At 39.5% G+C, this 24,701-nt stretch overlaps 1 protein-coding gene across 40 annotated transcripts in view; it reads right to left on the bottom strand.

Moving 5' to 3' along the window:
• Positions 1–2,965: 2,965 nt before the first annotated feature.
• The window catches only part of PHF20L1 (PHD finger protein 20 like 1), a 69,939-nt gene continuing 48,203 nt past the window's right edge, over positions 2,966–24,701 (bottom strand). For 24 of the 40 annotated variants that reach the window (XM_070632071.1, XM_070632074.1, XM_070632077.1 and 21 more), the window contains 7 exons: positions 17,824–17,988; positions 13,941–14,122; positions 12,876–12,975; positions 11,358–11,553; positions 7,859–8,222; positions 6,446–6,611; positions 2,966–5,023 (listed from right to left, as the gene is read on the bottom strand). In XM_070632071.1, the coding sequence (XP_070488172.1) occupies positions 4,881–5,023; positions 6,446–6,611; positions 7,859–8,222; positions 11,358–11,553; positions 12,876–12,975; positions 13,941–14,122; positions 17,824–17,988 (1,316 nt within the window). In that variant the 3' untranslated portion in view covers positions 2,966–4,880. The remainder of the gene's footprint in view (positions 5,024–6,445; positions 6,612–7,858; positions 8,223–11,357; positions 11,554–12,875; positions 12,976–13,940; positions 14,123–17,823; positions 17,989–24,701) is intronic. The other 16 variants (XM_070632082.1, XM_070632099.1, XM_070632095.1 and 13 more) reach the window with 3 other exon arrangements.

Here is a 24,701-nt window from a genome sequence, read left to right as displayed (position 1 = left end):
TGTCAAGTTGAGTGTTCATTTTTGTTCAAGTCTTCTATATCCTGATTTTCTGTCTACTTGTTCCATCACTTAGTGTTAAAGGAGGACTGAAATCTTGAACTAAAATGGCAGGTTTTTCCATTTTCTATTCAGTGATCGTAGTGTTTGCTTCCTGTATTTTGATACTCTATTAGGAAGCCTATAAATACATTTTTAAATTGCAATTTACTACTTTTTGTGTGTGTTGACCAAAGTATGAGAGGATGATAGATAAAGACCTGTAAGTATAAAAGAAGATAACATTCTATCGGCAAGTAAAATGAAAAAGCAAAAAAAGAGAATATACAAATATGTAAGATTTCCAAAGGTTAAGGAAGAGCTTGCTCATGTATTTTTAAAATAGATATTGGTAAGTAGCAAAATTGTATGATTCTATTGCATACATTTAAAAATGATAACAGGTTGATTTTAATATGCCAATATTTACAAACTGGAAATCACATCCTGTGCAATTGTTTAAATTTCTGAAGAACAATTTCAAATGGCAGAATCAAAGCCCCATTGTCCACAGCAGCGACCTCAGTTGTGCACATAGGCTTCTCCTCGCCTCCCCCACTTTTCCCTCTTCCTCACTCCAACTTCCTTGGATGATCTCTTAACTAAACTAACACACTGAAGTCCTTTCAGGGGTATCCAAAGACAATAGGTACCAGGAATGGATTATAATTTTCAAAATTCCTATAGAGAGGTCACAGTCAGAAACATTCAAAGACCACTGTTTTAATTAACATACACATTCCATTTCCCCCAAACCCTTCCACCTACAATTTAATTACCTTTCCCTTCTTTTGCCTCTTTGGTTCCTTGTACTCTTTGATATCATCTATCTCATTGAAAATGCTTTTTGTTTCCATTAGCCTATAGACTATGATCTTAGTAACGTTAATTCCATATCCAGCCATGTAACTTAATGGCTGGCACACAGATGACACTCAATATGTCTACTACATTTAATTTCCAACTTCATAGTTTAGTAAGAGCATTTAGGTACTTTACTTGCTTCATTTAACTCTCAAAACATGGTTCTAAGTTAGGAATTACTCCCATCTTATAGATAAGGAAACCAAAGCTCAAGAGGGACCACTGCTCACAAACTGCCAGAGTGAAAATCTGAGCACAGGACTGCAAAGTTCACGCCATTCCACTATAGCAAATTACTATTCGCTGACTAGTTCCTCCATAGCTTGGCACATTGCAGGAGACCGTAAGAGGTCTTCAATTATGGACTGCTCCTCTTAGGAGGAGAAATTGAAGCTTGAAGAGTTGTTTGGGGTTGTAGAGACACAGAAAACAGAGAATTTTCCAGAAGTGGGCAATGATATGAAGGCAAGAGATGGAGACGAGCATGGTCGTTCTAAAAGAGAGGCCACATTTAAATGAACTTGAGAATTGGTTAAGTAAAGGACAGAAGAGCCAGATGACGCAATCGTATTTGGTTAGAAATAGGGGTACTAGCGGTTTCAGAGGAGAAATCAGAAATGACAATTATAGTTGAAACACACCTGCTGGGAAAAGAACATGAGCTTGAGTGGCACGGGGTTTGCACCTTGAACCTGCCACTTAAGTCTTACCCAGGACAAGTTCCTAAATGTCGCTAAACCTCAGCTTCCCCATATTGAAAATGATCTTGCTTTATCTATTTTAAATTAGATACTGTAGGTAACACGTGCAATACCCAGCAAAGAGCAGGCACTCGGTAAGCGTGAATCCTCTGGCCTGGCAGTGACCATTCTGATGAATTAGAATGAAGACAAAGGTAGTATTTCAGAGGCCAGCAGTAATACCTCCAGGACATGACTTTATAAAACATGGTGGACAACTCGTGGGACTGAAAGGAGGAAGACGACACCACCCATTTTGAGGGACCAGCACATCTAGTGATGAATGGACATGGGGCAGGGGCGGGACTGTGAGTTTCAGGCCAGGGCTCTCAGCAGACAGTGAAGTCGGCAGGGGATCCAGCTGACTGGCGGGGAAATGGAGTGCTTCATTTTGAATATGTGGAACATGCATATCTGAGAGGAAGTAAGTTAGTGGAAATGAGGTGAGTGTCAGGAAAAGGGGCTTTACCTGAAATTATCAGAATGACCAAGTTTCTTTAAGGAAAACAGTGCATCACTCTTAAATTTGAAAATAAAAAGTCAGTAGAACCACACACAAGTATGAGGAACACAAATTATATTTTTCAGTAACATACTAAGTAGGCTCCCTCCCCGACAATGCTCATTCTGTTCTGTCTGGGCAGCAATAAAAAGTTATCTTTTCAAGAAACACCCTCTCTAGTTTATTGCTTATACTTAAATATATAGTTTATTTTTTTAAGTAAGACTAAGTGGAAAGAAAATCAACTCATCTGAAACCTCTCACAATGAGCTTTTCAAAACTGAATTCTCTCTCTTTAATAAGGAATGGCTCAGCCCACTAGTTGCTAAAAGGCTTCAACCAACTGTTGATACACTTTATATTAAACGATGGATATGTGCATACAAATAATTTGATATAGATTTAAAAATCTAAAATAAAAAACTCAGACTTCCAATTCATATACATAAAAGCAGAGCAAAAGTTTTAGTAATCTAATTATTAATGGGACTTCCAGTTTGCTGGCTAACAAATAAAATGATCTAATTTTAGATATACATGAGCAAATGTGCATTAATAACCATGGTCACCAGGGACTGAGAAGACGAGCATTGCTGGCTACAAAGGGTCTCCTGTGTATGTGACAAGAATCTAGGCAACATCACGATTCATAGGTTAAGGATGCTATTTGCTCCATTTGTGAAAAAAGGAAGATATAAATTCAATGTCTAGAATTTAAACACAATAGGGAAAAGATTAGAGCCATTATTTTCAAAGACAAATGAAAGAGATACAGTATCAATCTTGAAATACAAACATTAGCAAGTTTACTCCACACATGGAATATAGGCACCATTTTTTAACTTTAATATGCAAATTTAAGCAACTACCCCATAATATCACCTCTACTAAAGCTTTTCATTTCTCAGTAAGATGTCTGACAAAGTTAATGTATTACAAGTAAATATACAGGACTGTATTTTTATGTCTGTTGATCTTTGGCACATTTGTCAAGTTGGAGAATCTCAAAAAGCAATAAAAATCTCTAATGACTGTTTTGCACAATCTTTTAATCATCTTTACATCAAAATATAAGGCCGCAAAGAGGCAAGCTGAAATTTTAGGATATGTGGAATCATTTTAATAAAGAGTTTTACATACAGTACCTTACATATAGAACAGTGTGTGTGAAAATTTAAATAACATCTGAATGTACAGTGGCATGTATTCTTATCAAAGATAAATTCAAGTTTACTGTCCATCAGTTCTAAAATGCATTTATACAGATCGCTAGAACTGACAAACAGGATGAGGCATAAAATATTCAAGTGTTATATGTCAGCAAATAGCCTCCTCTTAACAGTCTTTTTTCCTCTTTTTAAAAAAGTTTCAAAACCTGTACATACATTTCTAATTTTTAAAAAGTCTGTTAAAAGGTAACATTTCATGTTAACCACCAATTCTTATAGTCTATAGTAATAAAACTAGATATGTGTAGATATAAATATGTGTCGATTATGTACATATGTACGGTGAGTGTTTCAAACAAGCACACGGGCTCACGCACACCTGCGTGTGTAGCGGGCGGCACACAGCTCACGAGGGCACTGGCACACGGAGGGCCTGGGCTCGACATCCAGCAAGAGCTAACGCAGCAACTTAGTTGCCTTTGGTTTCAGGAATTTGTCCATTTGTGATCAAAGCTCAAGTTTTGAGTGCGCATGTATTTTTTAAAAATAAAACTGATCTTCAGAAATGAAGCTTTCCCAGTATTCCACTACCAGCAGTTAAAAAATCCACAGCCAGAAATTATTTTGATCCAGTTGTCACTCCTCATCCCAGCTGAAGTGATTTAGTTTCTCTTCCGAAGGCAAACACCACGCAGACTCAGGATCAGAATGCAGGTTGGGGCCTGAATACCGAATTCGACCATCCGCGTCTGTCTGAGACACATGGTCCTCACGTTTCTGATGGACTGACGGTGGGAGCGAGCGTGAGGCTGAGAGGACTCCCCCAACATTGAAATTCTCATTCCAGCAGTATCATCATCATTTGGCACACTGACCCTTCTCTAAGACACTTTGTTTTAATGAGCTTAATGCCTGCAATAAATTCCAATTATTTGGTGTTCGTTTTAAAAATATATTCATAATGAAGTAGGAATTTCACATTTGTTTTCCCCAGAAGTGAGACTTCTGTTGTCAGTTTTCTGATTAAGGACATTCATCACCTAAGAAAGAGCTCATGATCCTATAAAAGTTTACACACTCTAAACTTCAGTGTAGCTGGATCAACCACAAAGAAGACAGTTCTTACAGCAACCTTACAGAACTCTCCAGAATTTAAATTTCCTCTACAATTTTGGTTTTGGCCAAATGCTGGTTTACAAACATGGATCTTTCTACTAAAAACTATATAAATGCACCATATTTCTTTCTACAGGTATCTCAAGCTTCATGTAAGCAACTACTCAAAAATCCTGCCAATTCAATTCCCTCAGTATAGATTACATTCTAGTTCATTGAGCCTTGGCAGACAACACACTATCATTAATAGCTTGCTCATAAATTTTTTAAATATCAGCTTCCTTGATAAAGTTGTTCTTCACTTTCCCTTCCAAGGTGCCATCCTACTGATGTCACAAATCAGTAAATGACCAACCATCACTAAACATTTTAACCATCCACTCAGCAGTCACGTGGATAACAGAGACGATTTAACTGAAGATCACATTCTTGTCATCAGAGTTCTCCCTGCTGTCATACAGAGCAAAGAGTTGCTATTTGTTGTACTTTGCCCATGTCCATTAGGAGCTGTTTGATGTGGCGTTTCAGTTGGGGCAGTCTTGCGAGAGGATCAGGTGGCTCCAACTCCCCTGTGAAATCAAGCCAGCTTTCAAGAACTAAGAGAGAGAAGAGAACAAATTCAAACGGCAACTGGAAGAACGGTCACAAAATGGTATAATTAGAAGGCTGGAAAAGTGATGAAGACAAAGTTTACTTCTCTTTCTCTGCCAACACACTCAAGCCATTCCTAGCAGTTTAGCATCTTTACATCCTGTCCCACAAGAGTTTTAGTCCCTCTTGATAACCTTTTATATCTGTTATTAATTTTAGATAATTTTTCCTTTTATAAATATATAAACTAACTTCATTTTGAATGGCTCTGCTTTACTCTCTCCTGGAATAGAAAACAACAGTTGCCTGTGTCTGCTCAAGCTTTGTATTAATCTACACTTAAATTATTTCTACTTTATTTTAAGTGAAACTTAGCCACTCTAACCACTTTTTTAAAAAAATCTTTAAGTTCTTTTTCACAAAGGAAAGGAGGTGGCAATTTCTCCGTGTCCTTTTCAGTCCCACTATTTTATTATTAGTTTTTTAAAAAACAGCAAGCATATTAGAAGTCTAAATAGAATAATTAATTACAATCTACATTTTTTAGTAATAATAATAGGGGATAGTATCAAGTTGCATTTTTTCCCTTCAAAAATCTACTCAAAATATTAAACTAACTCTACAGTTGGCTTATAACCAAATGGAAGATGTTTCTGAAGTGGGTTTGCATTTCCTCTTTTCTCAGGGAACAACAAGCAGTAGAAGTTCTAACTTAGTGCAGGCTGGAGGCATCACATACTTCTGCAAATTACAAAAAAAGGGAATGCAATCTATGAGAAGAGGAGTAAAAAGGAGCCAGAAAGCATTAGGGAAAACACTGGATTAGGAATCAGGTATCCAAGTTCTTCTATTTTCTCAACTATAAAATTCGGATAATGTTTTTCCTGTCTACTTCTCAGGGCCTCTGTGTGACAAAATCAAAAATATAAAAGAAAACCATTTGAAAACCTGTATGCAAATTTAAGGCTTACTGACTTAACCTTGCAAGATTTTTTGGGGGGGGGGGGGGGGTTGTCGTTTATTTTACTTAACAAATACTGACTAAAGTAAAAACAAAGATTCAAAATGTTTTTCCTCATACTTTAAATATGCTTAAAGACCTCATGCTGACTTTCAAAGAAAACACAGCTTCATGAAGCTAACAAATATTCTATATGTGCTCTAGATTGAGCCTGGCAGATGGACAATATTTAATGAATATCCACCTTAAAAAACAAAACAAAACAAACCTAACACCTAGTCATACTGTTGAGCCTAAAAGACCTCAAACGCAGCTGTGTTAAATACAACCTAAAGGGAGCAAGGTCGCGCCATCAGTATGACGAGACTCTGCCGTTTCGTCCTGTAATCTGAAAGCTTTAAATAACTTAATAACAACAGACACTTCACATACTCCAGTCATTGTATTTTAGCTCCTTCTTTATTACCATCGACTTCTTTTTCTATCAGGTCCATCCTGCTGGTAACTTCATTCTGCACGTTCTCTATGTGTGTAAGGAGATTGAGCTGCCACTGAAGATGAGAGTCTCCTGGGTCTTCAGTGCCCTTTTTATCATTATAAACAAATACCAGATTCTTTTCAGCTGGATTCTTCTCCAAAACACCATTGGAAAAAAACAAAGAGTTGAATGAAATACGTCATAAAGGGAAAGATATATTAAAAACCTCACCACCCACAATGATCAGTCAAATCCAATCCAACTCCTGGACTGCTTTTAAAGGAAGTGCAAGCACACAATTCCATTCCAGTGGATGGTCCTTAAGAGCAGACACACCCACCACGTCTCTCCTGCTCAGCTACTCCACTGTGCTACGCAGGGCAGAAGGCATTCAGTACAACATGCTCAATAAATGAAGTTGCTGATTATATTCCGTAATTAGAATGCCCAGCTAATTCAGACTGACCCCTTCCTCAGTTAATCTAAACTGGTGACATAAGTGGAGTGAAGGCAAAAAGCAATGATGGAGAAATCCAGACAGTTGGCAAAGGCCAGTATAAAGTTAAATAACAGTAGACTGCACTTTACTATTGCAGTTAAATTAATGAGGTGAGGGAAGACGAAAATCTTTTAAAAACTTAAAAACTGCAAACTGCTTAACACACACACAAAATCTGAACCCAGATTCTTCAGCGATAACTCATTTCATAAGATGGATATTAATTTGACAAAACAATTTACCACAAATTCCATGACCAAATTCAGTTCAGTATTTATTTATGGTGATTACTTGATAAAAGAGGCCACAAAAATAAAGAACTAATTTTAACGTGACATTGCTAATTGAAAATCAATAAAAAATGAAGGTACAACATCTCGAAGACAATCCCAGCGAACAGGAAGTAAGTTTATAAATACTCATTGTACACAGAGCTGTAAAGAATCCAGCTTACTGCATAATGGGATTGATGTGCACTTACAAATATGCTAAAATTTTAAAAAAGGAGATTAGCGTGCCACATTTTATCTAAAACACATAAAAAAGGAAAACAGATTAGTGTATACACACCCATATGCACTTTCACGTTCTCACACACACATTTTCATTTGGAATAAAATGTGGTGCATGTTTTTTGGAGCTATCTGCTTGTGCTTATAAAATTGAAACTTTTGTTAGGGCAAACATTTACTGAATTACTAGAATTCTGAATTAGGAGATAATTAAATATCCAAAAGGCCAGGGTTTTTTGTGGGGAAAGCAAAAATGTCTTTGCCCTAACAAGGCACTTGTGACCTTGGAAATGTAAGTAAAATCTGGGAATTTCGTAGGTTTTATTTTATAAAATTTTCCTTTGTTGTTCTATCATATTTTCCAAGCAAAGACAAATGAACTAGTTATACCTTTTCAGGCATTCCATCTTCTTTTACTGAGTATCGTAAACGGTTTTTCTCTCTCATGTGGAATTCTTGTTCTTCTTCAAAACTACTGACATCATCATCATCTGAGCTCCCAGGGTCTGCGAGAGATTTGCAATCTTGACCAAAACTTTGTGGCTTTTGGTAGCTGTGCTCGCTTGTTATGTAAGTTCCTTCCATTTTTAGGGGCAAACGAGGTGGATCTTTATGATTCTGTACATATTTCTTTTCTTCTAGATTAACTATGTCTTGCCCTGCTATTTTTTTCTCTACCCCAGCAATTGCTTGATCTTGGTCTTTTCGCTTCCCAGAACAAGCCCAGAGATGAAGGTCAGGATGATGTTTATTCCTTAAAACAAAGTTGGAGAAGTGGCAGTTCAGAAAAACAATCCAGTAACAAGTTTAACACCACAATCAACTTCAGGATGTAAAATCACAGGGAACCCGTGGTCCTCCAGCCTTGTGTGTGCTGAGTGTGCTGATTCGGGCGCACCGCTGCCCCCTCTCTGCGGGAGACCCAGACCAGCACCAAGGGCACCAGGTGAGCAGGAGCTCACAGACTCCAGACAAAAGCAAAGGTATTCTTTAGGTTAAGCTGCCCCAAAATCCATCCCAAATTTGAATCCTCACAATTCTAGAGAAATAATACTCAGGTAGAAAAGCAATAATGAAAGTAATTCTGCTGACAGTTCACATCATCATTTGATATATGTACTTCTTTTTCTATTGATTTTTCATTATAGTTTTTTTAACTGCAGAATATGAAAAACTTTTACATGAGCACATTTTAAAATCTTTATTCAATCAAAAAGTGATACTTGCTCATCACAAAAAATTCAGACTACACGTGCGCACAAAGTAAAAATCTCCCACCACGGCAATCATAAAGAATGCGGATATGATCTTACATGCTTTTCCTATACATACAAAATTATTTTTAAAACGTGAAAGCATACACTTTTCTTTTTACACAAATGGGGCTCTCATACAATTTACCTTCTTCATATGTAACATGTATGGGTATCTTGTCACATAAGTACAGAAGGATTTCCCTTTCTTTTACTCTAGTAGCTCAACAGTATTAATGTACCACAGTCTAGTCTAGCCAACCAACTTCCCACTAACAGATGTGTGTGTGTTTGTGTATCTTTTCAAACAAATGGGAATCTTTCAGTCAGTAAATCTCTAGATAGACAATTGCTGGATGATGTACACACATCTTTGTTTGGCAGGCACTGCCCACGTGGCCGTCAGAGAGGTTGCATAATTACATCCTCACCAACAGTCTGCAATAATACCCATTTTTATACCCATTATCCTTATATATATATAAGGAGTATATATATATATATATACACCTTTTATACTCATTATCACCAAACATGATATTGCAGCTATTTCTGTAGTAATTAAAATTCTGCAGTAGGTCAAACAGGAATCCATTCATCAAAGTTGAAGTGAAAAGATATTCAGGATGCATAAACCTTTCAGAAGGCTCAATAAGGTTTGTGAATTAATAATTTCCATGTTAGATAAACACCAGGAGTCAAATTAGTTTCCTTCTAATAATACCCAAGTATTATTCCTGAAATTATAAATTTTACCTTTTGAACCCCTATAATAATTTAATATCCAGAAAATACTAAAATTCTTCAACAGTAAAAGGCACAGTAGAAAGCAAGCTGGCTTTCAGTTCAACAGTCCAATGGGTGAATCCTGCTGTGCACAAGTTACATAACCTCTATCTTTGACTAGTCGTCTATACAACAAGGTAAGATCTATTTTTTGGGCTTATTGAAAGGATTAAATGAAATATATGAAAGCACCAATTTCTGGCATGGAGTAGACTTTCAATAAATAGTAGCCAATGATAATAATTACACTACTAGAAATATTAACATAAAGAGGGCCTATAGGCATGAGGCAAAAATGGTAGTTAAAATCCAGAGCAAAATTATGAATGCAGAGGAATTCATACTGATATCAAGAAGGACAACAAGGTTCTAAACAAAAGGCTTACTAAGTTAGTTCCTCCCTCAAGTTTTAGTATTTGCATGGCCCTTTTATAAAAAAATCCATATTGAGTTTGATGACATAAAACAGAAACAAATTTCATTCAACCAACAGGTTCTGAATACTTATCTCTATGCTGAGCACTAGGAATAAGGTGATGAAGATGACACAAGCCCGACCTTACAGGAAGCCACAGTCAGTAAGGGAAGACAGACATAAGAGAACCAAGTGCACCAAAGCACATGACACCAGTATGCATGGACTTTGCCAAGAAGGGCGTGATCAGCTCTAGCTGGGCAGGTGATTGAGAAAAGGTGCAAGAGAGACCAGTGGTAGGTTATTCTGGGTACGAGTAAAGACCTGGAGCTATGGAAAAGCATGCTTCCTTCACGGATTATGGTTCCAATAGCTGGAACATTTGGGGGAAAAAATCAAGAGAGGAGACACATGGCAACAAAATGGTAGAGAGAATATATAGCACAGAAGGACTTAGAGAACATGCTGCTTAGACTTTGTTCTCGGACACCAGAAGACACTGTGAGAGATAGAGATGAGCCCATATTTATCCCTTACCCACAGCACACTAGCAACAGTATGAAGGATAAACTGAAGGAGCATAAGCCTGGAGCCACAGAGAATTAAAAAGGTAAGGTAACTGTTCTTGTTAACACAACAGCCTAGGTGGAGCCAGTTCCAGCGCGGAGAGGCACAGGATGCCCTGAGCGACGTTCAGGCATTACAGTGGCCGGGAGAGCGTCGTACACCAAGTCCACGTGGGAGGCACCGGGAGGGGGATGGAAGGAGGGAAGAGGCAAGTTTCTGGCCTAGGCAAATGAGTCAAAATGAAGAAAATCTTGTGAAGAACCAGTGAGTCATCCTGTTTGTATATCAAAAAAGAATTTTTTTTAAGAATTCTAGCCAGGTATTAGGAAGAACTGAAAACAAGACTTTATGAACATTCTGGTATGTTATTTAGGAAGGCTCAGGTTTGTTTTTTAAGGGAAAAGTCGTCTGGGAGGACTAAAACATCTTTGGTGCACAGCAGAGGGATGCATTACATGATCTGTCAGCTCCCTGCAAAGCCAATCTCGAGGTAATTAAAAAGTAGACTGTTGGATCTGTCTCATCTCGACAGTATTCCCGAAGGAAGACCCACAATACAGGGCTGCTCACCACAGCAACAGCGCTTAACTTTGTTCCCCCGGTGATCAGAGAACAGCAGGACACTAACATTTGCTGAAATACGGGATGTGGTGTCTGCTTCAACCACGCTTATCTACTCCAGGACAACAGTCAGAAAGCAGCTATTCACCCAAAGTTATTAATCTTTCCTTCTTTTAAAGTTAAAATTTACTCGAGTATCTAGTCTGTTTTCCAAATTGCTAATCTGAACCTTCAAAAGGCCAACTGATTTCGTTCAAATTAAAATCTATACTAGTACGTGGCGCTCCCTTCGGCAGGCTTCACTTACTTCAGTATCCCGATCTTCAGCTGTAGCCCATGCAGAACTTCTGTAACACCACAGACATCAGCAAGCAGGTGATGTGTGGAAACTATCTTTTTGGCATTGAGATGAGAATAATTTTCTTTCAAAAACGATAACCCGCACATTCTCCCATTATTCAACCAATCCTTATCATAACGGTATTTTGCACTCCACCTCTGACCTGTAGAAGAAATTGACAAGAGAGTGACAAAGGATTCCACTCATTCAGATTTCCCTTCAACTGCTCCCCTACTAACATTACTCGGTGATCAAGGTGAGCTCAAGTACTAAGAACAAACTCAAAAGAAGAGCAAGACAGTGTTGTGGGGAGCTGGCGCCGTAAGAGTTCCTCCACACCTTCAGACTTCCTGCTCACTAAGGAGAACAAACTCTATTAGGGATGGGGCCAGGGGCAGATGACACCTACAGAAGAACCCTGAGTGACTGCTTTCCATTTTTGCTGTATCTGTCATCTGTCTTCTAAAGAGGCTGAAAGGGCTGGAGAGAAACTGCACAGAGGTGCCCGTTTCTCCCACTAACGTTTGTTTTGAACTGGATGAAACAGAGAGCTCTAGTTAAGTGAATAGGGAACCCTCCCACATGTCTGAGATCTCAGAGAATCCAGTATAACCCTGTATCTTCAAAGTCAATAGTAACTATATCCTGTTATGATCAGTTGCTTACGTCACTGTCCCCTACATGCTATGATAGTGGAAGCGGGGGTTAGACTCGATCATCCTACCTCTTACCACAGTTTTTGGCAAATAGAGGGCATCCAACAATGCTGCTGAATGAGTGAAGAAACATGTCTAGATTCACAGAGTCTGAATAATTCTCCTGCTTTTTAATGTCAGTTTTTTTTGGATAGACATGAGAACAATTCAGTAAGTAGCCCTTTATTTGAGAATACTTTGTTATCTCCTGCTTTGGAAGCTGAAAAGTGTATACAACATGCAGAACATTTATTGCTACTCGAAGAGTCTCTAGCACTGAGGAAGGCACTAAGTGGGTGGGCAGTGAAAAGGTCTAAGTTCATCTCGTTCCTGCCATGTCTAGTACTATCCTTGTGCAAAAGGCATGCAACTTCCTGGGCCCCAGCTGCCTCATCAGTGATATAAGGGATCACATGCGATAATCTGAGGTCCCCTCTGCTCCCAAATTGGTTATATATGTAGCACTATAGGACACTTTTTCAAAACCATGTCAGGAAGAGTGTGAATAGGCACACATAACCTATTTAGAAATCGATACAAGGAGAATACAAAGAGGCTCACTCTCCAGGAAAAAGCCATAACTCTGTCCTTTCAGTAAGGTAGGAATTATGTTGATGAATTTATGCTAATATTTTTGCCTAAGTAATTAACATGGAAAATAAAAGTCTAACAGTGGAAAATATTTAAAATGTTTAACACGGAAGCAGAGTCTGACTGACAAGTCACGGTGTCTTACACAGCCCATACAAACAAGCCTGCAGGCATCCTGCCGTCAGCGCAGGGGTCTCACCAGGAGGGTCTCGGCAGATGTAGCAGATGTACTGCTCTGGAATGCTCTCCTCCAGCAGCCCCATGCACACGCTGTGCTGCCAGCACAGGCACTCCTCACACTGCCAGGAACAGAGGAGAGCTTACGTCACCAGCCATTCGCAAGAAACACAGACAGAGCCCTTCCTTTCCATGAGCAGGGCTAGTCTCCCGCTGCCAACCGCAATTCAATTCTTATCCCACGAAACAAAAGCAAATGAGGATTTACGATGAATTTTGTTTTTGAAACAGCCAACTATTTCAAGAACGTCCTCTTGTTCGACAAATTACCTAAATCATAAAAAAAGTCAAAAAACTATTTCCCGCTGACTTTTAAGCAATCACTTCTTAAAAAAAATAGCTTATTAAAGTGAAGAATTTTTTTTTTAACAAGTTTGCAGCAACAACCTTTTAAACTACTACATATATGGTGACCCTGTAAATTTGTAGTTCCCTTATTCGAGGAAACCATTAAAAAAGGGGAGGAAAAAAGATTACTTTTCTCATTCATATTAATGCCCCCCAATCTTCCAAATGTCATCACAAAATATGGGTTAGGTTTCCCTTTTTTCTTAAAGATAATCTCTCTACAGGGAGAGGCTGTTTTTAATGGCTATTTCTTGCCACAAAATTTTCCTTTAATCTTTGAGAATAGCGGAAACTTTAATGTTTGAGTATCTGCCCACTGAAGGGTAATTATGTAACGCAAGTTATAAACAAAAGGGATCCAGACCAGCAAGAGAAGGGGTGCTATGGTCTGCCCTTCAATGTGGCCACTTATCCATCTTAAGGGCTCTTGAAAAGAGTTTCTGCTGGAAGGTCTCAAACTAAATACCCTAGCAAAGGGACAGTGGCCCTCAAATAAGCAAACTGTCTATTCCATTTGAGGAAGAGCTCTCCCAACCATTCCTAGTGGTATTCTAAACATGACAGTAAGTTACAAACCTCTACCTTCAATAGGACGGTTAGTACGAGAGAAAACAGGAGGCCTGACGACTTGCTGAGCGCCCGAAATAGCGAGTTCAGTACTGGGGGGAACAGAGGCTACCTGAATCATGAAGCCGTTCTCCTCGTCCATTTCACAAATGCACCTCACAATTTCATTAAGAGCATCATCTTCGTCCTGAGATTCCTCAAAATTGGTTGAATCAAAGTCCTGATTGTACTCATCTCCACTTAGAAGCAAACTCTCGGTTGAAGAATCATCTAGGAATTCCATATCTGATAAGTCTAGAATATATATAAAAGTGTACTCAGCATAGCGTTTTTTCATTTTTATGTCATTCCCCAGAAAGAAGCTATGGGAAATGATTACAAGTTAATAAGTATTTAGAAAGGGAAGGCAAACAAATGGGAAGAGATTATTTGTCTATTTACATCTTAATGTACACACTATTACAAGTAACTCAGATAGTATCTCCTAGTCTTGGCACTTACAAAGGTTACAGCTGAAGTTGATATTGATAACTTAAATTTGGATAGTTTTCAAATGCTTTCACAAACGTTATCCTTTTTGATCCTCACAAGAACCATGGGTTGTACAGAGAATAGGTTTCATCGTTTGTCCCACAGAGATAAATGGCACTTCAGAAAGGTGAAGGAGGCTTACATAGGGTCTAACAGCAACAGCACTATTCCTCGTTCATCAGTGTCATCACCAACCATCGCACTCAATGTACATCAGGTACTGCACGAGGCACTTTAAATGTAAGACTGATAACTTGCTTACATAACGCAGCCAGCCAGTGGTAAAGCCACTGTACACCAGCACCGCCTGACTCTAAAGCCGGTGTTCTCCATTTCACCAGTATTTCTTAAACTGGGACCATGAGTTCTCTAAGGAATTTAAAATTTTCATTTTGACAAAAATTTTCTAAAATTTAATAAACTAGGTTATATGGACGACCCCTACATACAACTCGATTTAAATGCCAGGTTTTAGGTTTGTATTTATAATAGTGTTGATGTCAAAGACTACCATTTAGCTCAGGCTATTGAGAAAAAATATTGGGGCAAACATAAGGAAATAGTTATGACAAAGGGAAAGAAATGACAGGACATGACTGAAGGTTTTGCAGGAGTGCAGATGCAGAAATGTTGGGGGCAACGAGCCATCACAGGACACGTGGCAGAAGACCTTACCACTGCCAGGAGACTCGCGATGTGGAGGCTGAGCAGCAGAGCCCCCTAGCGATGAGGTGGCCCCTCTCTACCTCACCATCCTGCCCCCACTCACATTCTGATTTACTCCTTCACCTGCTTACTATTCATCTCCGCTCTCTAGAATGTCAGAGTCCATGACAGCAAGAGCTTTGCATTGTTGAATGCTCCACACCCAGTGCTTAGAACGAAGCCTGATATATATAGTAGCCACTCCAGAATGTGTGAAAGAGGTAAGAAGGGAGTCAATATGTAGAGAAAATTTTCTTTTCAGACTAAATCAGACCAGATGGAGGTTGGCTAAATTTGAACTAAAAAAATTCATGCTATTTATATTTTAAATATTTCACATGACTTAGTGTGTTTCTTCTTGCAGCTTCTAATCTTATTTTTTTCCCTGACTTGATGTGTTTGAATGTTTTGATTCGTCGAAAGTTAATGTTTTATAGAAAAATTAATATTTTCTTCTCTTTAGGGTCTTAGGGCATCTTGGATATTGTAAGGTCAAGAGATGAGATAATGGCAGAGAAATACATGAAAACATTCAAGGAGCAAGAACTAAATCAATTAGATATAAAATCTTTCCAATATTAACAATATGAGTAGCTTTGAGAGCCTAAAGAGGAAACTTCATTCATTCATAATCTTCCTGGCTTAAGTCCAAAATTAATGTTTTCTCTTGGGCTTTCCTGAATGTAAGTTCATGCTTCAAAATGGCAGACTAGAACACGGACAAGTAGTTTCAAAGGCTGTTGCAGCATGGATGGCAATCATAACCAGAGGCAACAATGCATCCAATTTAAAACTATTATCATTGAAAGGAATAGTGTATATCTCACATATGATTGCATGGCCAAAATAATCAGGCTTTACGGTATCAGAATGCAAATTCAACATTGGTCAGAAAATCCATTTGAATAACTAACTTCCAAGCATCAAAGAAATGCTTGACTCAATTTTAGGGGCTTAGTAAATGGGTTACTGGGTAGAAAGTTACACAAGAAAAGCAAGTAAAAGTTCCTTCTCACACTGAAATAGTCAGCTGGACAATAGCTCCAACTGAGTGGCCACAAGAACACCACTCTCTCCCAAATGCTACCACTTGAACTATCACTGTTATCGCCTGAGAGTATTCTCAAAGCGGGGTTTCCAGGATCAGCATCGCCCGGGAACTTGTTAGAAATCAGAAATTCTGAAGGTGAAGCCCAAAAACGTATTTTAAAAAGCCCTCCAAGTGGTTCTGATGCATGCTACCATTTGAGAACCTCTGCACTAAGACCTCTGACCCTTACTAACATCTATTTTCTCTCTCAGAGCTCAGTGCTTGATGACATGAAGGGCAGGGGAAAGACCCAGAGGAACTGAGAGTGCATAGCCATGACACTCTTTTTCCACCCCTCTCAAGTGTTCTAGTGCCAGCAACACTGCTAACTCAGATATGAGCTCCCATTCTCCATCACTCTGCAGAGAGACGGTTTTCAGACCTTGATGGCTCACAGTATGGGGGTTCCTATGTGATTTTCCACCCCTGCTGCCTGCCCCATAGAATCACTCAGAAGCTGTATCTTGCCAGGATCCACCCTCCCAGAAATCGCACTTAATTGTGCTCTGCCACAGGACCCAGTATCAGAATATTTTAAAAGCATCACAGTAATGACTACAATGTACACTTGGGGTTAAGAACCACTGACCCAAATGGGAAAAGGGGACTTGTGATTTAGAAAAGGGGAAGGGGGGCACTTTTTCCTAATCCTCCACTCGCACATTTCTTTTTATTAAATATCTCAAAGGTGCTGTGTGCTTTTTCTAGGGTAAAGGGAAGAATATGCTTTTCTCCAGAGAGCTAAAGAGGAGTTAGGTCTGGAAGAGAGCAGGCAGTAACAACGCAATAGGAAACACGTAACCTAGCATCTACCATGGAGGGCACTCAGAAGAAAGGAAAAGACAGGAAGTGAGCTCACCCATAAGTATCCCTGGGGTTTTCTGTAAGATGAAGACCCCACCCCTTATTCTTCATTCCTTGCCTGGTTCCTACTGTGCTGGAGCTCTGGTCTCCAGCCACTGCCGTCAACGTCTAGAGCTGGGAGTCTCTCCTCCCATCGCTGAGACTGGAAGGTAAGAGCCCTCCCCGCCCCCCCCATCCCTGTCAGGACTCGGCTTGTAGGAAAACCTGACAGGCTCCACCTCCAGGGCTCACTTCACCACCTGACATGGCCTTCTGTCTATGTGAAGGTGCCTAACACCTGCGTGTATTCAAATCACTCATCTGCCCACATTCCCACACCTTCCGTTGCAGATGCATCTGTGATGAAAGGACATTTTTAAGACTATGATAAATATTTGGTAGAAAAACCATTATCTTTGGAGTTAAGACAGACCTTGATTTGAGTTTCAATTCTAATACTAGCTCAAAAAGTTAACTGATAAGCCTCTACTTGTTTATCTATGTAACGTGGACAACAACATCTACTTGGTAAGTTGGTAGTGACTATGAAAATATATGTAAAAACATCTAAAGAAGACCAGTATACAGTAGACACTAATAGTTTCCTTATCATCCATCCTACAATTAAGTATAAAAGCCAATTTTACTTTATATACATTAAAAAGTAGCTCAGATTTCTAATGTTGAGATTTTGTTATTAATTTATGGAGCAACTTTTTAAATTGTGTGTCCTGCTCAGACAGGCCCTCAATAAAGTATGTTTTATTCTCAGTTCCACATTCAAGAATCTTAAGACTTGTTTTAAGCATTACATGGTTACACATACTTTCACCACTAAGATCAACTGACAAAATTGCCCTTGGGTACTGATATGTTGTATTTTTCTCCGTAAACATGCTTCGCAGAGCCAGAGAACTCCCAGAAGATCGAGTTAGTGGAGAAGAGCACCTTTCCAAAAATTCTAGGGAACTGTCTTCATAGTCTGAATAGTCTGCAACATAAGACACATAAAGAATTATTAATAAAGTGTCAGGTAATCAATAAGAGTCACTATAAAAATAATGAGAAAGTCATGTTTTATGATACATAAAAAAAATCATGCCACCACTTTCTCTTCTCATCTGTGAACAGTGACATCATTATGTATTTGATGAACTGGGTTTGGCAAGCACCCCTGGGAAATACACCCCAGGCAGAACAGACACAGCAGGGAGTACTGTGTTCTAACTGGTGCCAGTAAACTCTTGTTAAGTAGTCCGGAAGTAAAAAGGATTATTTCTACATTTTCTCTCCTTTACAATCATAGCTATGTCTGCAATAAGATGTGTAAGATGGAAATTCGCCACTTTTTTTTGCAATTTGTAAAGAGGTTCTCATTATGTCTAGCATGTCAATTATTACAGTGATAATTTGATCAATAAATTCTTCAGCAAAAAAACTTAGAATGAAATTAACTGGTCCTGAAAGAAATTAGTCAAAGTTATCTCTTCCTCAGGTTAGAATGAGTCATCTAGATGGATGAAAGGGGAGAAACCACATACAGCTTACAGGAGAGCGGAGGTGTGGTGAGGGCAAGGAAAGCCAGAAGGTATGATTCTAGGCACTTGGGAAGGCTCTGAAGCAGAGGAGAATCTGGCACATCTGACAAACTATTAAGACTGTAGCTGGAGCACAGCGAATGAAAGAGGTAAGAATGAGGCTAGAGTGACAACAGCCAGACAAGATTAAAGATTTTTTTAAGTTTCATCCTAAATGCAACAAAAAGTCAGTCAAAGTCTATGAGGGGAGCAGGACGTGACAAGTCCAATTCCATTTTTCAAAGATCACTCTAGCTGTGGAATGGAGGAGAAGGTGCAGGGAGGCACAAGCAGAAGTGAGGACACAGTTCAGAGGCTGCAGCCGTAGTCCAGGCAAGAGAGCTGGTGGCCTGGACCGGGATGATGGCAGCTGAGGTGAAGATGCAGAGGCAGATGTGGTGATCTGTAGAATGGAGGTGGAAGGCTGAGATGATGTCATCAAAGGCGATTTCTAGGTTTCTGCTTGAACAACTAGGTAACAAAAGTGGGGTTCTGAGATGAGGCTGCAGAGTAAATGGGAGGTAGAGAAACCAGAGAAGGAATGTGGGTTCAGAGGAGGGCTTTGTACAGATGGGAGAGTCTAAACAACGTCTATAAAAATCTAAAAATGTGGGTTGGGGGGGGTGAGAAATGCCAGGAGTTTTAGAGACAGCCATTCCCTCCATTTTATAGAGGCAAAGAGGAAAAGATGGACATATTCAGGGAAGTTTGTAATGTGGTGGATAGAAGACGAGCAAATTCTCATCTGATGGCTGCTATTTCCTCAACTGAGTGTGAGGCAAAGGATGCCACCTAAGGCAGGTTAGGGAATAAACACAAGGTGGAAAAGAGTAGAAAAAGTTGAGGAAACATAGAGAGTGAGAAACGAGCTCACAAGAGAAGAGTAGTACTAATGCTGGTGTGTCCTGAGCATCCATTTGAAGATGGTGGTTGTGGTAAGCAAAACGGTCCATGTCCTAATCCCTGGACGCTGTGAATGCATTAGGGTGCATGGCAAAGGGGTGTTAAGGTGCTAAAAGGGTAACCTTAAAACAGGGAGATTATCCTGGATTACCTGGGTGGGCCAATACAATCACAAGGTCCTCTAAAAGTGAAGAGGGAGGCAGAAGAGTCAGTGTCAGAGAGAGGTGAAGTGGGAAAGACTGAGTGGCCACTGCTGGCTTTGAAGATGGAAGGGGGAACGAGCCAAGACACACAGCAGCCTCTGGAAGCTGGGACAGGCAGCTGGGAAAGAAAATGGATTCTCCCATGAGGCCTACAGAAAAGAATGCAGCTCTGCTGATACCTCGATTTTAGCCCAGTGAGACCCATTTTCGACTTCAGACCTTCAGAACTTTAAAATGATAAATTTCTGTTGTTTTAAGTCAAAGATAGGAGTAATTTTGACAGCAGTAATGGGAAACTAACATACTGGTCATCATAAATACTACAGCATAGCCCACGTTTATTGAGGGCTCTCTATGTGCCAAACATAACTCTAAGTGATTTATGTGTATTAACTCTTTTAATCCTCACAACCATCCAATAAGGCGGCTACAACTGCTAGTGTCATTTTCCAAATGAAGGAACAGAGGCAGGAAAGGTTAGGCCAATTGCCCAAGAATACGTAGCTACCAAGGGCAAAGCCAGCATTCGAAGCCTGACAGCCTGACCAAAGGAGCCTTACTCTTCACCAAAAAATGTTCTCAGTGGATTTCAACATTTAATGTGTACACAAACTGGAAACCTTGTTAAAGCAGATTCCTAGGCCTCACCTGGCAGTAGGTCAGGAGCGGAGACACTCAACTTGAAGATGCTGCTGATGCTGTCACACTACAGAGCCATCTCTGAGTAGCACTGTGCTATTCTGCCTCTTGTGGCCTCACAGTAACTACAATTTGTCCAACACCACGTTATTCAGGCCCAGGCACGGAAAAGGCATTTATTACATGCTAGCCAGGTACTGTGTTAACTACTTTACAGCGATTACCTTATTGAATCCTAACAACAAATCTATGTAGTAGATATTATCATTACTATTTTAGAAGTGAGGACACTAAGGTTTAAATAAGAATTAAAACAGAATTTAAATAACTCGCCCAAAGTCACCCAGCTCTAAGTACTGCAATCAGGATTTGAACCCCCATGCTCAGCTTTCAAAGCTGCCCTTTTATCGACTACAGGTTATAGTGCCCTCTCAGCAAAAGTAGAAATAAGGTCTGAGTGTAAAAATCATGGTAGAAATCCCAATTTGGTGTTAAAATAAAACATGGCTGGGGCCGGCCCCGTGGCCAAGTGGTTAAGTTCACACGCTCCGATTCGGCAGCCCAGGGTTTTTACCGGTTTGGATCCTGGGTGTGGACCTAGCACTACTCATCAAGCCATGCTGAGGTGGTATCTTACATAGCAGAACTAGGAAGACCTACAACTAGAAAATACAACTAGGTACAGGGGGCTATGGGGAGAAAAAGAAGAAAAAAAAAACACAGCTGACATTTAATTTCTCTGTTATATTAGCAATTAAACAAAATTTCTTAGCATTCCACACCCCACCTGTGTTTCCCATTCCAATCCCCTCGGGCTATGGTGAATAAAAGCCTACTGCTATGTTTCAGGGTTAGATCAAATGTAATCTTCTACATAAGGCCCCTTCCTTGATCACTCCAGCTTCTCCACACTTTATGGAGAATTTATTTTGTACCACTCTACCACACATAACATATCATATCTTCCTGGTAGCTATTTATGCATGCCTCTGATCACTTTTACTGTATCCTTGTACACTCACAAGCTCCTGGAAGGGAATCTTTGTTTCTACTATACAACGCTTTGGATTCTCCTTGCATTCCTCACTCTAGGTGTTTTACATCTCGGTAAGCCTTCAGCTCTCTCATATTTACAGATACATGAAAAAGAGAGGAAGCGACTCTCTCAAAGTAATAAAGCTAAAAACTGCAAACATGTCATTCTTAAATAAATCTCAACACAGCAATTTCTCAGACAGACAGAGCGCAACATTTGTTTCATATCCTGCAAACTAATTCTGGTAATCAAAACATATGTCCACTCACCAGTGTATGGAATGATCATATAAAGAACTACTTAGCTAAATGACTTCTTTTCATAACTTGATTTAAAATAACAGATGACCGTAAGAACTCAGTATGTCAACAAAGACAAGTAAAAACTTGCTGGAGGGAGGAATACACAGTCTAGCAGACAATCTTTAAGGTACAGGAGGTAAGATTCACATCAGAGCATGACAGTTAAAGTTCAAATTAAGACTCTGAAGCCAGACTGCCTGGGTTTCAATCTGCTTCTCATCAGTTTATCTCTGTTTTAGTTAACTGTTCATAAAAGGGGGACAACAGGCCTCATTATAAAGGGTTGATGTGAGGATTAAATAAACCAGTATATATAAAACACCTAGAGAGTATTTGGAACATACTCAGCACCAGCAGGATAGGCAAAATAACACTGAGTGGTGAATAAAAGAAAGAATTTTTTAAACTCTCTGCTGGTAGTAAAAATACATATTATATTAGGAACCTCATGTAATAACAATGTGAATTCTTTAAAATTAAGATATCTTTAAAATTTTAAAGTTATTTAAAACCCCTTATTTCAAGATTAAAGATGACTCTTCTAACTTAATCATCTGAGGGAAAGTATCACTTCCAAGATGAATGGAAATGACCCAGAATAAGCTCTCTGCAAATGTAATACCTGCAAAGATGTTGGTGATCACCCGACTCAGTATCTGCTGTGTGTGAAGAGCAATGCTTCTGTGCAGCTTTAGTAATTACTGGGACTCTAGTTACAAAGTTAAGATATACATTTATAGGTCTGATTTTTAAATGTAAACAAAGATATAAAGTTCTTTTCTCTTAATTAAAAAATAAAAATATACAACATTTTCAAAGGATTATTTTTTTTTTTTTTTTTGAGGAAGATTAGCCCTGAGCTAACTACTGCCAATCCTCTTTTTGCTGAGGAAGATTGGCCCTAAGCTAACATGCATGCCCATCTTCCTCTACTTTATATGTGGGACGCCTGCCACAGCATGGCTTTGCCAAGCGGTGCCATGTCTGCACCTGGGATCCGAACCGGCGAACCCTAGGCCACCAAGAAGCGCAAAGTGCCAAGTTAACCGCTGTGCCACCGGGCCGGTCCCTAAAGGATTATCTTTTAATGGCTCTTTATAATTAGGATACTGTAGTTAATGGCAGATCACAATTCTGAGATGCAAGTTTTCCTGACAATTTTTTCTCTAAGTCTCATTAATCCTAATCATCCTCCTTTCTTTCAAGTTACCACTTCCTGCACCCTCATAAACTCTCTATCCCTCACTTTGCTACAAAGGGTGGCCCACTTCTTATTTTGTTCTTTATCAGCCCCTCCCTGTTATCTTTTCCCCACTCCCACAAGTATTTTAGCATATCAGATTCTGCATCTGCTGCCCAAGTGGTGCAACAGCCCTGTTTGCTGATGCGGTGGAGGATAACTTAAACAGTGGCCCCTCCTGCCCTGACACCTCGGTGTCTCACCGGAACAGCCCAGCCAGCCACATCCCCTCAGATGCTGCTCAGCTGGGAGAGCATCTAGCAGATTTTCCTGCAGTCTGAAGCATCTCCTGTCGGCACTACGATGTGTCATCACGGAAGGGTGTTCCCTGGTCAAATGAACTCGTGGTTAAAGAGTGTTTGTGCACAGAGCTGGAGGCATTCTGACTTTAAGCTCTCTCTAGTTTGGACTCCACAGAGCTCTATGTGAAAGGGTGGGGTGCAGGAAGAAGGGGTGAGGAGCAAGGCAGACACAGGAGTGCCTGGAGATGTTCAAGACACTCTCTGCAAAGCGGTTTCATGCTTTTCAATCCCATTTTGATCCTATATCTTCAGATTTACTCTGACAGCTTTAGAGGCAGAGAATGTGAAAACTTCACAAACTGTGGAAAAGTCAGATGCTATTTTTGGCCCATAGACAGAGTTAAAAAATCTGAAGAATTTACCAACAAGGATATTACCCAGCTGGCTTTATACGTTTTAAAACTGGCTTTTTCAGTGTTTAATGAATATGAAAAAAATGAGTATGACATAAAGCACATCAATACCACAAAATACTTAAGTTTCCATCATGCAGTCTAAGGGAATACTATCATTATTTCTGAAATGAACTGATGAGCTCCCTTCCCTACGTCCAAGGTAACGAGCATCTTGAGATTTTGTTTATCATTCTTTTGGTTTCCTTTATGCTTTTACTCCATACAGTTGAATCTCTAAAAAATACACTGTTCAGGATTACAACGTTTTGATATTTACAGAAACGAAATCATATTACACGTTTCCTTCAGTGCCTCGATTTTTAGCTTATCATTTTGTTCCTGAGATTCCTGCAGAGATCATGCATTTATTTACACAGTGACATGGATTCCACTGAATGGATATACGACTTCTGATGGACATCTGGGCTGATTCCAGTGCTGCTCTGAATGTTCTTGTCTCTGCCTGACGTATCACACGAGTCGAGCTAGGATTTTAGTTCTTCACCTGCACTCGCTGATGCCCAATTGCTTTCTACAGTAGTTGCATAGTTGTCTCCATTTCCTGGGCAACCTCTGATAGCATCCACCTTCCAATTTTTGCCCATATGGAAAGTATGAAATGTATTTCACTAGGTTTTAAAAACTGTGCTTACCCAGCTTCTCAAAGATCAAGTATCGTACTATATCATCAACTTATCATCTTAAGGTTTTCACTTCTGCGAAGTACCTGTTAAAATCTTTTGCCCATTTTCATATTGGGTTATTTTTCTTTTTCTTTTTGATTTGTAGGAGTTTGAAATAAATTCTGAATACTAATCCTTTGTCAGGCAGATGAGCTGCAAGTATCTTCGTACAGTTTGGTTGTCTTTTCACTTTCTCTATGTTTTTGATGAACCAAAGTTCTTACTTGCAGTCCAGTCAAATTTCCAACCTTTCCCTTTAGGGCTAGGCCTTCTGTTCAGTAATCCTTCCCTGCCCAAAGATTATAAAGCTGTTTTCCTATCTTTTTTGCCTTTCACACACTCAGTGTTTAATCAACCTGGAAGTGATTTTTGTGGATGGTGTAAAGTAGAAGTCTAATTTCACTTTCTTCCCCGTATGGATTAT

The sequence above is a fragment of the Equus przewalskii genome, chromosome 8 (genome assembly GCF_037783145.1).
Source record: "Equus przewalskii isolate Varuska chromosome 8, EquPr2, whole genome shotgun sequence".
Classification (NCBI taxonomy): domain Eukaryota; kingdom Metazoa; phylum Chordata; class Mammalia; order Perissodactyla; family Equidae; genus Equus; species Equus przewalskii.
This window is presented reverse-complemented; position numbering and strand designations above follow the sequence as displayed.